The following is a 15669-nucleotide window of genomic DNA, read 5'->3' on the forward strand; positions in this document are numbered from 1 at the left end:
AGCTCCCTTGCCACTGTTCTTTTGGGAAAACTGTCTTAAGACAAACAGATGTTTCTGCTGTTTTAAACCAACAGGAAATGGACTGACTTTCTCCCTTTTCCTTTCCTAGAAACAAATACTAGCAAAGAAAAATCCTAGCACAGCTGTACTCAACACTTGCCTTATAACAATATGTCTGTGTGGGAGGCACGCAACAACTGGGAACAAACAGGACAGGGGAAGTGAAATGTAGCATGCAGAAGATGAACACAAAGAATTCATTTATAAGTCTGTGAGTGGATTATTACACTGTAACGTTGATGCACCAGGAGGGTAATAACGCTGTGATGCACAAGATTTTGCTCTGCATCCTGTCTCAATTGGTAACGTATAAAACCTAATAAATTATCAGTTGGCAACCTCAATCCCCTTCAAGAGAATATATTTCCACATCATCATACAGCTTCATTGCTATGAACCGACTACAGGCTTGGTGACTGAAATTTCTTTAGGTTAAGCCTGAGAAATGAAATAATACAGTGAAACACAGAATTCTTGCTGACTTTCCGTAGATATTCTTCACTTCAGCTTTCACTGCTGACAAATTGGCACCTTTCACATGCACCAGATTTATACAGAAAAGAGAAAATGACATTAAAGTTGTTGTATTATAGCCTCAATCATTACAGGCGAAGAAAACTTAAAGAAAATGATGACACAAAATGTTGTAGTAAACCTGCTTTAGTTGTTTTATGCTCGAGTTACAACGTTTTCAAGTAATGAAATGCTTTAGTATAGGAAAAGACAACTTTTTAGAGAGTACTTCTGTTGTGAAATTCTTGCACCAAAACATAAATTCATGCTGCCATCTAATGGTCTAAACCAAGTGTTTCCAGCTGAACAATTAGACTGCTAATCTGAACTATCACTTTCACACTGTTACGACTACTATTTCTTTCCTTGAATGTGAACTTTCTGAAATCCTTAGTTGTTGTTCAGAACAAAATTACACTCTATTTAAGGAGCTATAAACTATTCTAACCAAACTCTTAATTTCTATTTCCATGTGGTTTTTCAAATTTCTTCCAAAAGCGTTTTTGTCTATTAGTCCAAAAGGCTGGGAGGGGAGATGGGTAAGGATTGCAGAAGGGAGTTCTCTCAAAGTCAGACAGTAAACATCTTTATCATTACACCTCTTATTCCATAAAATGCAAACTTTACGGACAAAACTTTGCTACGCTGAATGGAAACGTGAGGCAAAACACCTCAGACTCCTTCTGGCCATTTTAGGGGAAGAGATGTTGTACCTTGTGGATTAAGCCAGAAGCCAATAATTATAACATGGTGAAAAATCCCAGTGCCACCCAACCCTGCTGGTGGACCAAGTGTTTTGTTCTCCTGTTTGTCCTGGGATGACCAGCTTAACGCACCAAGCTTCAGAGCTGAGAGTCCGCATCAACCTGGAAATTAGGGCACTGGTGTCCAGAGCACAACAGCATTTTGTAGTAAAACACTACTTAGTTAAACCAAAAGCACTTCAGTAAAAAGTGTATATGCTTGCCTGCCTCCCGTTAGAGCTGTTATTACCCAGATACAAGAAAATATTTCGCTCTTTCATATATCCCTGAAGAGTTGATTGATCTGATACTTTTTCTCTCTAGGGAGAGATTTTTATCTTTTTACAATCCTTCCACTATGATAGTTTGATGACTCCCACCGCAGCATTCATAAAATTATTACATATCAACATTCTTAGAATTATTTCTTAGAATAAGAAAGGGAGGATTCAGCTCTAGATTCAGACACGAACATTTATATATTTAATTATGTGTAGAAAACTAAGTTCCCATCAGAGTGAAGCCCTGGAGAGAACCATATGAAATGCTGACATCTTAGCTTATGGTATGACAACTGGCATTCTAGGCTTGTGACTGCACTGACTAGACATTCCAGTGGTTATAATGGGAGAACAGGCTTCTCCTGAATAGGTAGAGACTAGGAAGGTATCCGAGATTAGATCTGAATACCACCATCAGCTGCCTGAACTCAAGCACACCATATCATTAGGGCTGCGGTCATGTACCTGTGAGATATCCACATGATGTGACACAGGACTCCTCCACAGAAATTACAAGTTTCCCATGAATAGCTGTAATCCTGGTGGATTATCTAAAATAATATGCTGACTTAACCCTGCTTGTAGAGATTTATTCAATTGACTAAGCATAGATATGCAGGGACGTTTGAAATGCTCTATAGCACCTTGCCTGGCCTCCAGCTGCCACTCTGGAAAGGTCTCCTCTAGGTGTCCTGCCAAATCTGCCAGTCCCACGTGGGTATCTCAGAGACCCTACTGAGTGTCTTCCCACCTGACACAGTATATACATTTGAGATGACATCTGCTTCGTACACAGCTGTGCATAAAATCTACCTTCAACGCAGAAAGCCTCAATAATTGATTTTTAGCAAAAGATAATTAGCTAATTATATGCCTGAATTCATGAAAAGACATTCTTCCACAGAATAATCTGAATTCTACCCTTTCCAGGCTACTAGCTGATGTAATCAATGCTCGATTGGAGCCTCGGATAGATGAGACTCTCTGTACAGGCAGAAGTCTCCTTCCAGAAGAGGTTCTGGTAGCACAGTATGATACCTAAAGGCCTGGACAATTTCAAACTTCATCCTCTTTTTGCAAATGAGGTAAGTGGGTTGTATGACTGCAGGTGTACTTCTGAAGACTGTCTCAACAGATTTGGTATTGCATCCTGCCTGCAGTGCAACCTACTCACTTGGAAATTTGGCTTATGTTCTCCACATCTGTTCTTCTGGCTAGATTCTCCTTTCTTTCCTCAAGATCATGTAACTTTTGTGAAATAAATGAAGCTGAGTGAGGATTTATATTGCACTGCTAAACACTCAAAATTGAGTAACGCTAGCTTCCAATCTGTTCCCTTTGATGCGTGTATTTAATCTTTAACTCAGCATTTGTAGAAGAAACAAACTTTTCATTTTTTACTCCATTCATTCTCCATACAATCTTTTATTCATGTGATCTGACCATTTTAGTAATTCATCCAACACTCACACCGTCTATTTCTTTTTAATCATTAGATTGAATTTGGAGAACATGTTAGCCCCCTATGCAGCTAGCAGCTACAGATGGAGTTATCCAAAGGCTAATCCCTCAAACCTCCTTTTACTATACCCCGTTTTTGAAGTGCTGATTCATTATTTAGGGCACTGGTCCACAGTACTGTTATACATAATTTCAGAAGCAACTAAGCCTAAGCAAACAGACCCATGCAGCCTAAGGTAAGTACTCAGCAGGGTAACTACCGACACAACAGGCAGGAAATACTTGCACACTCAGGGAGATGCCCTGTGCTTTGTGGCCTGGCAGCTTGGCTGGCTCCAGAAGAGGCAAGAATATGCTTCCTGTCTGTCTGATGTTGTAAAGAAATGTTCACTAACAAGAACTGTGCTCAGAATGACAGAGCTGTGAAGAAAGAAACACGGAGGAATGGTCTGTGCACCCTTTCCCCTTGAAGAAAGGCAATCATCTTCTCCTTAGTCTGCAGTATTCAATGGATAGGCAGGAAGAAACAACCCTAAACAAAATGAACATGAAGGCTTAGTGCAGCAGAAACTGTCAAAGCACACAGAAGCTGCAGTTTATCCCAGGGACATTACCACTTTGCGTGACATGTACTTATAGAACACACCATACAATTTTCCCAAAACCAAGCAAGAAACTGCTTTAATTATTTTATTCCCATCATTTAGCTTGTCATTGTTTTTCTTTTTCTTTGTTCCTATGTTTCACAAGTGTTACTAATTTTGAAAGCTTCTTTTTTTTTTTTTCTTTTTTTTTCTTTTTTTTTTTTTTTAATAAAGGTTTTTCAAGCTCTCTAGATTGTGGTGAGACACATTTCCAGGGAATTTTATATGGTAAGCAAATAATTTCTGAACTCTCCCAGAAAACAAGGGTTGCATTTTGTGATCTCTTTGACACTACTTTCCATACTGAAACATCAAAAGCTGGTGTTCAGTTTCTAGTGGTTTTATTTCTTGGTTGAAAACACTTGGTTTGGCAAAGTCTGTAAGATATAATTTCTTTTCTGTCATTTACAGACATTCTACATTTGAAAATACTGCTGGACAATTAAACTTCAGGGATGATTCTTTTCAGCTCTAATTGAAGACAAAATAGCTTACAAGACAAACAAGCACTCAGTGGCACGACAAGGCAAGCTGGATGGCCATGGAGGCAGAACTGCTATCTCATTTTATTGTTTAATCACTTATTTTACTGTTTAATGGCTTAAACCAATTGCATGCTCAAGGATGCAACAGAGTACTAGTTGTAGCACTGGCTATTGCTATGAGTAGTTCACACATTTCATCCTCAGTTCTGCCAATATTTTTCAAACCTGCCCTACTCTTTGGCCTCTTCTGAGTAGCTTGTCAGTGCCAAATGGTGGGCTGACAAACGCACACAAGATGCAAACTAAATCAGTTAGCAAACAGTCCCTGAAATCACTAGCACTTACTTCCCTAGAGTCAGTTTATGAAGTTTTCAGGTAAAAGAAGCCATACAAACGCAATGTTCACCACGTTAGCTTTTCTGCAATGTACACCACCTGAACTAAAAGTTCCTCATACGCCTTTATTGGAGAATTGCTCATAACTCCAACTTGTGAGGCTTTAAAAGAAAGCATATACCTGGTTAATTATGAGTGCCGAAAAGTCTTTTTTTTAATTTTATTTATTTTAACTATAATTCAGTAGTTGAACCCTTTATTAACTACAAAGTTGTCTAACATGGCTGGATTCAAGGTTGATAAGGCGAGTTTTCAAAAAGAAAGCTGTCAGAGGCCATCAAGCTTCCTAGTACCGAACTTGTATGGACTCTACTGGAATAAAGATAATCTGGAGAAGACTCCCAAGCTGTCTCATCAGAGATGAAAAAACTTTAAAGGTCTTATCTATACTGTGAAACGAACTGCAGTATACAGATATCCAGCCTACCAAAGACCTAAGCTGATAAATCCACATGATTCAGCACAGACCATACAGATTTCATCAGCGTGGGTGGAGATGCAATGTAATAACAACAGCCCAGTGATGTTAACCTAGTGAGTACCACATTCACTAGCTTGAGTGAAAAGCCATGTTAGTACATCCACTCCAAGCAGGACTGTATTTTAACTGTTTAGGTACTGCTAAGAGGGGAGCAGATTCCTTATTTAGCACAGGGAGAGACTTACCCAGGGCTGCCCTGGTGTTACACACAGCCTTAAAGGCCTTACCTTGTGCCATGCTGAGAGGTTTGTATGTGTAGTCGTGGAGCCTGCCTGCCACTTGCAGCTCTGTAACTTTCTACCTGCACTGCCTGGACAGCATTTTCCAGTTTGTCTAGCTGGATTTTTCCCTTGCTATTCTCTCCGTGCTTCTATTCTCAAGGCCTTGCACCTGGAAATGCTGATAACGTTGATACTCAATTTGACAGTTGAATCTGTACCATACCATAGTCCTTCTCTCCTCTGTCCTCTCCCCTTGGCAGTAACTTTTGGTATACATTGCTGAGCCCAGCAACATGCATGTACAAACCTCAATAAGCAGTTGACATTCAACACCTGCCCTGATGCAGCATGAACACTGTCATAAACTGGAACAAACAACAGGGAGTATGAGCAGGTCCATGTGAAAACCACAGAATAACTACAGGAAAAGCAGAGGATGCTCACAGAGGATGCGCCGTCACTTCCCTTTCAAGCTGGCCAGTGGGAAAAGTTTCTCTATTTCCTTTTTCTTCCTCTCACTTGTTTCCCCCTCCCTTTTTTTTTTTTTTCCCCCATAAAAGTCACCTTCACCATCAACTTAAGCTGTGGACCTTACTAAGAAAAAGTGAAAGAACCCTGTGCATTGAGGTGTCTGTGATGCATGACGCAGTGAACCCAAGCAGCTTTCAGAGCCATGCCAGGCTGCAGGGTCAGCCCAGCTACCTCGCTGCAAGCAGCTCTCCCTCAACATCTCTGCGGCCTTGCCTTTATCTACCAGTGCAGCAGGAAGTTCTCAGGAGAACAACGTTTCTGTTTTGACTGTAGAAATAACAGAGTTGTCTCCTTCTAAGAAAATCCTATAAAAGTTTGACTGACCAAAAAGGGGAGGATAAGGTCTGTATGACATGTTGCACGTGGGATGGAGACCTGTTTCTTGCCACACTACTGGGGGCTCCCAGCATCTAAAGGAACATAGGATTATCTGTGCTACTCTCTTCTTACAGCATTTGCTCTAAGAAATGATACCTTGTAAGTGCCTTTCTTACTGGGATCATAACCAGCACCTCCCGATGCAAAACAAGGTGATGAACAATTATTTCCAACATAGGACAAGTCCCTAGACATTACAGGATGGCACCACTTGTCTTTCATCTGGTATGACTGTGTGCACAGGTAGGCAGATGTACAGGGTGTGCGTGCACATGCAAACAGACAGTTATTTATCAATTAGTTTTAGTTATTCATTAATTTAGGATCCCCTGTATTATTAACCGTTCTGCAGAGGCTGCTGTATTCAACTAAGTACAATGGGGCAGACAAGCAGAGATGTAGGCTTCTTGTCCCACCCTACCTGTTTTGTGATCAGAAAACAAATACCCTTGCTAGCTACCTAATGCACCTAGAATAGTAGTGTCCATGTAACATTGCACCCTAATATAGGAACAAAGTTCAAGAAAGAAGCAAACAATGACTGCAGGAGACGTGCTATTCTTTTTCATTAAAAAAATAAATAAAAAAATCTTAAGAGTTAGCAACTGCTAAGTGTTTGGAGGTTCTGTTTCCATGAGTTTGTTTCAGTAACTAAGATCAGATTCTATAAGACCATGTTTTGTTTTTTGCTAACCTGCATTTTTTCCAGTCTAGCCTTTTTATCTGTTAGTCAAACTAATATCATTATAAAAGCAATTAAAATAAATGCAAGATTCCTAAATATCAACAAAACTCATTTTAGGCACCACAGCCAGCTATTTAAACCTGACATATATGAGTCACAGCTCTAGTCAGTAGCAACAAGAAATACAACAAGTAATAAAATAATCAGACAATCTGTAGAGTAATGAAAGTTTATCATTTGTTTATCATTTACAATTCAGGTATTGTTCCTATTAAGAAGTCAGAATGAAATGCTAGAATACAAAAGTTACCACAATTTAAAAATCTAGGGAAAAAGAAAAATAAGAAGCCAACTGAATTTTCCTTAGCATTATGAAATGCTGTCTTTTCATTTTGCATTTTCACTTCAAACTCCCTAATTTTTAAATATTGCTATAAATTCAACTTCTAACAAAAGAGTAATTTTGAGCAAAAACACTTATCCAGCAATCACAGACTCATTCCTTTTTACAGTTATGAGGTATATAAAAATTATTAGGGACTCCATTGAGCACACCCTCTACAAGAAAGGCAAAATCTTTCACTGCAAAAATATTCCGTTGGAAATTCCTCATCATTTTTTTTGTTTGTTTTTGTTTTATTTTTTATTTTTGGTTAAAATACAAAAGAGCTGATCAAATATAGTTCCTCGGGGAGGGAAGCAGAGGAGGGGAGGCACGCAGGAACTAAAATCTATTTCAGAGAACTAGCCCTTGGGATTCCAAAAAATACATATATTGCCTTAAGTTACTCCTATATTTTTGCATTAGATACAAATTACATTTTATTCAGGATGAATTAGAACAGGTTTTCCATCTGTACTAAAATCATACAAATCCCAAAGATTTTTCAAAAATCTTTTTTTTCAAAGATGTTTCAAAAATTTAGAACATTTTTCAAGAAGATATTTCAATTATCATTTAGAAAACTACTCCTCCCAATTGAATTTTCAATTTTTTTTAATTCTTTAAGAATTTGACTGTTTAAAAACAAATTTAGACAGAATATTGTCTTTTCAAAGATTACTCCAAGTTACTAAAGTAATTACAGTATTAATGGAGGGCTCTTAATGTAGGTTTATAAACTGTGAATTAAAGGATTTTTCATGCGTCAGCACTGAATATTAAGGAACTGAGATAGCTAACATCACAGAATGGTAAAAATATGGAAACTTGACAGTGGTTTCAAGCCCATTTTCAGAACACAGCCCTTCTAATTTTATAAACTACTTCTAAGAAAAGAGCGCTTCATGTTCAGTGCTACAGATTCTAATCAAATGACACAAAATATCAGCAAAGAAAGGAAAACCTCTCTCTGAGGATAATGTTCTGCCTCTTTACTGCTATGTATGGAGACCATAACTCCAGTTTTACACACTGAAAAGTAGAAACAGTTGTTTTACATGCCTTTATTCCTTTTGACATGCTTAAGGCACCTGTCTTCTTTAAAAAGGAGGTTGTGTATGTTTTAAAATGAGGCTGCACAGACTTCCCTTAGTAAAATCTTGGTTTTATTTTACTCTGAAAAAATCTATTAAGTTTATAAAGATTTAGCACAGAATAAGGAAGCATGAAATAATAGAAAAAGTACAAACCTCTGATTGTACATGCCCCGAAAATTATAATTTGCTCTATAATTGGGGATTGGCTTTGGATCTAACGGCCTGTAGATGGCAGGCTCTCCTCTTTTCATAGCCAGACCATTCAGTTCTACTGTTGGAGTTATACTGCCTGGAAAAAACAAAGAGTACACGTAAGGCACTTACACTACAAATACTGCAAAACACACGCGCAGGATTGAAAAGAGCAGCAAGAGAGCTGTAATACACTCAGAAGGTATTTTTATGCTCTTAAATTAAAAAAAGAAGCAGATAACAATTATATTTCACCTTCTTTAAATCATGGGAATATAGATGCCTGCTTAATCAAAAGCAATGAAAAAGAACATTTAAACCTTTATCTCAGTGTATTCTCTATGCAGTTTCAGTAGATTAATCTTCACAGATGAATGAGAAAGTCAATGCTATAATCAAGCTGGGTATTCACCTTTTCAAAGTGCTTATGCATTATGATGCTTTCTGAAACTATAAAGAGTAATGTTTCTTTCCACTGAACACCATTAAATAAAATCAAAAATCAAACAAAGAGGCATTGAAACAAAAAAGTAGTAATTTACATTACTGCAGTCATTTAATAATGTTACATTAGAAGTTAGAAAAAACTTTTTCTTTGCAAGACTTGAAACCCCAGAACTATGACTGAAAGTGATCTAACTAACGGGAATGTTCTAACAAACTGGAAATATAACTACTGGACATTAGTGTTACTACAGCCACCTACTGGTAACAGAATACAAAAATAGCAAGCAGGCACCACTTGCCCACTTGCATCGCCTCCAAAAATTCCAAACATGAAGCTACGCTGCAACTTCATTAAAATATTTTTTTCTCAAAAATAAAACGTCCAGGTACAATATTCTCCACTCCTCTGTTGTACAGAAACCTTAAAGGGGCTAAATGCACATTTGAATAAAAAGGAGCTAGTATTTACTTAAAATATTTTCTTGGCAGTTTCAAATGAATCTAGTCTTAAAACAGTTACAATGGAAGTGCCAGTCTGACCTTACAGCTCTATATGCCTAATGATGGAAGTTTGTACGTAGTATTGATTCAACAACTTTTGTCCACTACAATTTTGGTATTTTACAGAGCAAGGAATAACTGTGAATTCAACTAAGTATTAAAAATCCAAAAATGTCATTTTTATTAGAAGATACTTGTGCATATACAGTATACCTTTCTTAAAGCAAAATTACAGTATTGTGTGATACAAGTTTTAATGAATTCTTTTAAAGCCTGTTTCTTTTGTTATCACCTTTTCCCTTTGCAAATATGCTAAAAGCCCAAAAAGGCTAGAAGCTGAGTGACATTGCAATGTCAAGAAACAAATCCAGGATCCTTTTGTACAGAGATCTGAGCCTCCTGCTTCCTAAACAGCAAAAGCCACAGTGTCTGCAAAGGACACAGGGTAAAACCAGTGTCCCAGAGAAGCAATGCATTGATCTCCAAAAGTGCAAGAGGATACTGCCACTTCACTTGCAAACAATCCTTAATGCCTAATGTGCTGGATAATACTCATAAGCTCTCAAGGAAGTTAGTCCTGCTTTCTTCCTGAAAAATGAATCCATTTTTAAAAAGTGCATGAAATGTTTTATGTTTTTTAAAGGGGAGTGGAACCAAAGGGAAATAAAAAGAGAAAAGAGGAAAAGGGAAAATATAAAGTGTAAAAAAGAAAAAAATAATGGAAGAATCCATTTTTCCTCACCAGTTACTTTCTTTTATATTAGCGTGAAATGAAGCTAGGAATAATTCTTTTTCCAATTAATTTGCCGAACAAGACAGAACAAATCACCGAGGATGTAGCTGAGATGTGTACCTCAAAAGGCCTTGTATGCATAGAAGGCAACTCACAGGTAACAACTTGAAATGAAGGATGCAAGACAGCAACATATGTTCTTTTAATTGCTCAAACAATTTCTAAAGCTGTTTGAGGGCTTTCTGAAAGCACAGACTGTTAAGAAAGAAAATCTGTCATGCAGGAAATTACCTCTCAAAGCTGCCATGCCAAAACCTGACCTTATACATGTATTTACACCACAGATATAATTTCACAGGATTGGACTGGATAAAATTTGGCTCTTCCATTGGAAAATTAGCTAAAATAACTTCCCCCAAAAAAACACAGAACTTTACTATGGTAATAATGGTCAGTTCAATCTGTTTTTGTCTTCTCTGTCTATGGTTGATCACATACAGTCACTTTGTATACTGCTGAATATTATGTAAATAATATTCACTTAAAGTTCAATCGTTTTAAGTATGTGCATTAAAAATTCTCCTACACAAACTCACTAGAGTTTCTTTATTAACTACCTTACCTGTAAAACAATCACATTGATTCCCATCTGCCAATTAAACCTATATCTTGTTAAACTTATTTATTAGTGGTATAATATTTCAACACTTCAACATGTTTTATTACACAGAGGAAATTGTCATACCTGGATTATTGTTAACATTATTTTTGGGTGGTCTAGGAGTTGGCTTGGGAAGGGTAGTTTCATTCAATGCTTTGCTAGCAGCAGCATGTTGGGCCTTTTTAATACTGCTTCCTTCAGCTTCCCACGTCTGTTCTCCAAGAGTCAGTTGCACTGTGAACATCTTCAAGACAAACAACAGGTAAAACTGGCAAGACTATCACAGCAGATCAGATCACTCTGTATGAAAATCTATGGGCTTGAAGAGAAAATGTACCCTCTTTTCATTATAATTCAATTCCCAGATAACACATCTAATTCTTAAAGAGATCAGTGGGTCCTTAGCAGAGGGCAACATTTGGCCTTATAGATGAAAAGTAAAATAGCATAATGCTAGCATCAGCTATGAAAGAGAGAATACTATTTAAACCAAGTAATAATAACCATGCAAACCAGCCCTTTGTTCTTGGATGACTATACACAGGTCAGTTCAGGTGACATTTCTTTACATGTTTAAACATATTCAGTCACTTTTGCTTGTCAATAACAGGTAAAGATCGCTATTAAAAATACAATTTTGTAATATTTCTGAATGGATATAAATGACTGCACACTCTTCAGGAAATTTGAAGAGAATTTGGCCCAAATACTTCTACACAGGTAAAAGATTTCCCATGTAACCTGATTTCCGAAACAAGAAATTGTATCGCTAGGACAGAGTCACAAGTCAAATATATTCAACAATATATAGTAAGAAAGAAAAAAAAAAGTTATCTTTTTGAATGACACTGCAGTTCTTCAGTGTGGATTCTATAGTGAAGACAGGAACTGTAAAAAATTCAGAGTTCCGTAACTGCTGATAAAACCATATACATTGCAAAATCTGTGATAATGGAGTATTTCAAGCAGTATCTGTGCTATGCAGGCTGTGAAGATAAATCTCAAAGCATATTTAAGATACTACATACAGTATATCTTCTGTATGATATGTACATGTTTTGTTTAAATTTGTGCATCTAACAAAAAGAGGATAAAAAATAAGAAATTATCTCTTTTCCATATGAATACCGAATAAAATAAAGCAGGATTTTATTGCCAAATATACGTGGTAAATGAAGATATACCCACCTGAGAAAACAGGCTAACTTACTTGAGGCAACACAAAGATATTGCACATATTAGTATCAGTAGTATACAAAGCAAATGTTTTATTTGGATAGCCATTTACTCTATACTTTTTAAAGTGATTTAAATTTGCTAGATTCAGAACCAGATATCTAGAGATAGGCAGGATGTACAGCCCTTAAATCTGCCTTCACATGTATTTTTATTCAGTAAGTACCTGCACACAAGCATTTGAATACAAATATGTATGTGCCTCCCATCACATGCACATAGTACATTTGAATTCTATAAACACATGCTTTTATCTTAGTTACAGGCCTGAATTTTTGCCCACTGTAAATTTCAGAAACACAGTGCAAGACTGTGGATCACAGCTCCTAGCACCATTTCATTTTTTCACAGCAGTCATGACAATTTCCTTGTAAACAAGGGGGAAGCAAAAACCTAGTCTCTAAGTATTGCATTCTGTCAAATGCTACCCCTCAGACTTGAAAGTTAAGCTGGGTATGAGAGCTAAATATCCATATCTTATATACATTACCTATGAACATACATCCTTATTACTAACAGAACTGAAAGAAAATATCAGTGTATTATTTTTACAGGAGGAGAATAATCTTGAATTTTAATAAAAATATGTTTGGTAACGGCTACTTATGTACTTGTAACTCTCTTCTTAGTGCTCAGAGCAATAAATTAGAACAATTTAAGTTAAAAAAGGGCTTGTTCAGTAAATTTCTGGAGCTGGAGCTCTAGCCTTCTCACTTATCCTATCTGAGAAAAACCTCCTGAAAAAAAAAAAAAAAAAAAAAAAAAGTAGGTTGCAATTTAATTAAAGGAATACAATTGGCTATAAAAAAGTGTAGAGTAGCCAACGAATGTTTAATTTCTCAGACCCCAGCTGACAGTTCTGCTACAAATGGACAGGCATTTCTCACCTGTTTTTGTGAAAGTTTTTATTCCTTAAGTCTAACCTAATTACCTGATGGCAACAGAGCAGAAATGCTAAGGCTATCATGCCTTGCCCTTATTTTCATTCCACCAAGTTCCTGAGGTCTGGAATTTTTTTTCCTCCTCACTTCATCTGCACACCAAACCCTCTCTCCTGCTTCCCAGCCTTTTGAAGTGCTATGTCCCTCAGCAACCTGCTCTTTTCTCTGTGCCACTCTCTAATTTCTTTTGCCAGTCTTTCTTTTAAGTTTGTCTCCTGAGATGCCACTGACATAGAAGCATACAAGAAAGGATCAGCCTGACAAATACACTTGAAAACGTAGTTAATGCTAACAAAAGACCTGATTTTTCTTATGATGAAGAATCTAGTTGGAGAGCAGGCTCCTAGGCATCCTAACCACACTGTCAAGAAGTACCACTTCTTTCACAGCTCCGCTGTTTCTAGCTTCACATTTCATCCTTGTCAAAACTTACTTTCCAAAGATAACTAGAAAAAAGGACATGTAAATTTACTAGCATTTTTGGCCATGACACAAGCAGATGTCCTGTAAAGCATGCCTCTGAAAATAATGAAAACCACCAGTGGACAGGAACACAGTTTGTGTAAGAACAAAGCAAACTGAGAAACTCCTTAAATGGTGAACAGCAGCAGCAAAACATCCTTTAGGTCATATTTTCTAGAGCAGACTCAGCTCTGTTTCACATGTTGTATCAGATAAATCATCATGTTGCTAGCAATACATTATCCAAAACTGCCAACACAGTCGTAGGTTTTTGTCTCTGCTTTCCATAGACCAGAGGTATACTAGTCTGCATAATCTTATTAATATCACCCTTGTTCTTCATCCTCTCCCCTCCTGTGTTGTTCTCACTCGCTGCACAGGCCCAAATTAGACTTCACATTCTTCTGAGCAACAACCATTCCGCACAGCATGTCATATTTTTTGATCACTATGAACATAATTAAAAGTAATGAGGTAAATTGAAAAACTGAAAAAATAAGAAACCCTTGTTAAATCTGGCTTTCAAAAGCACAGCTAACACAGACTCAAGTAATTTCAGTAATTCCAGTTCCTTTAAAAACAGTAACTGTATCAGAACAGTAACAGTATCTGAACTACATCTTATCCTGCTACACTGTAGTAGAAACGTAACACAACTCATATCCCTTTACTGTTGAGAAATACAAACAGCGCCCACCACACCTTTTGGCATGACTGAAGCACTTGAATTGCAGTCATGGAAAAAAGTAACAAAATAAATATGCAGCAACTGGGTGAAAAGCAACAGAGAGCACATCAGATTTAACATGTCACAACCTAAAACCAACCAGTGAATCACCTGGTCCTGAACGCTTCCAGGGAGAGGACGAGTACTTCAGCTCCCATTACTGATGGGCAATCCTAAGAGCTTGCTGATTTCCGACAGCCCCGCACCTGCTGACATCATTTCCACCAGCATGAAATATGCACAAAATCAGCCAAATTACACCGTCAGGAGCCTGCATCAGCTCTGTGCTAGCTGACAACATAATGGGCAACAGAAACAAGGGCTGAGAGAAGAGCCCACAGATAGCTGAAACTTTTTACTGATCATGAGAATATCCCTCCGTGTTCCTTATCATCTGAAAGCATCCTAATTTCCTACCTATTAAATGAATCTGGATATCCAAATTGACATGATAACTGACAAGAATTAACCGCCAGCTCACTATAAACTTTAATGCTATGATCATATTAGGAGGCTTAATATCACTGCAAACCTTAAGGTTGCACAAAATTTAAAGGAAAGAACAATAAAAAGAGTTTGTGCCCTACAATGTAATATCCATAGATACAGCATCAATGGACTCAGAATATATCAATTGAAAAATATCATGGACTGTCTTTATAGTAACCTGCACCACCATGAAAAAAAATCAGAGGTAATTATCACAGGCAAGCCAACTGGAGAGAAGGATTCACACAGCTTAAAAAGCAAAAACCCCACAGAGATTAACAAAGGGTGGTGATACTCTGGAAAGACCCTCAGAAGGTCTTTATAGAAACCAACAAATATAAACTCAAAGCTGTAAGTCGAAGTAAGGTACAAAGTGATGTAAAGGGCTCCAACAGAATCACAAACATACTTTCTGAAAGCAAGAAAAATAAAGACAAATAAAAAAAAATGTTAGAAGCCCTTTACACTAGAAACACGGTTGTGTTTGACAAGTGAACTTGTCAAGATCATGACATTATTTGTTCAGCATTTAATGCTTGGCTCATAACCTGGAAGTGTGACCTTACCTTGGCATGAGCAGGCCCTCGTTCATTCAGAAGCTTATACTGGGGTTGAATTCTATTGAAACGGGCTAACTCATTTACCAGACACATTGGAGTTTTCTCTTTGGGGTTTGCCATGTTATCTTGGAGAGGAGCTGTAAATAAAGAGTCTGTAAAGTTTTTTGTGTATAAATGTATTCTTCACAACTTTGCAATACTTTGCAAGAGCAATAGTATGCTTAAAGAAAGAAAACTTTGGCTAAAAAATAATTTTTGCATATAAGCTAAATACAATGTTTAAGTACCATTTACATATTAATTGTAACAGAATATGCATTATATAATGTTGATTTTGAATACATGCAATTAAAAATATATTT

At 37.1% G+C, this 15669-nt stretch overlaps 1 protein-coding gene across 1 annotated transcript in view; it reads right to left on the reverse strand.

Moving 5' to 3' along the window:
- The window catches only part of STAU2 (staufen double-stranded RNA binding protein 2), a 166688-nt gene that overhangs the window by 131773 nt on the left and 19246 nt on the right, over positions 1-15669 (reverse strand). Inside the window, exons 3-5 of the mRNA XM_032182097.1 lie at positions 15314-15444; positions 10977-11136; positions 8512-8647 (exon numbers count right to left, since the gene is read on the reverse strand). Coding sequence (XP_032037988.1) covers positions 8512-8647; positions 10977-11136; positions 15314-15444 — 427 coding nt within the window. The remainder of the gene's footprint in view (positions 1-8511; positions 8648-10976; positions 11137-15313; positions 15445-15669) is intronic.

Source organism: Aythya fuligula, chromosome 2, assembly GCF_009819795.1.
Source record: "Aythya fuligula isolate bAytFul2 chromosome 2, bAytFul2.pri, whole genome shotgun sequence".
Classification (NCBI taxonomy): Eukaryota; Metazoa; Chordata; class Aves; order Anseriformes; family Anatidae; genus Aythya; species Aythya fuligula.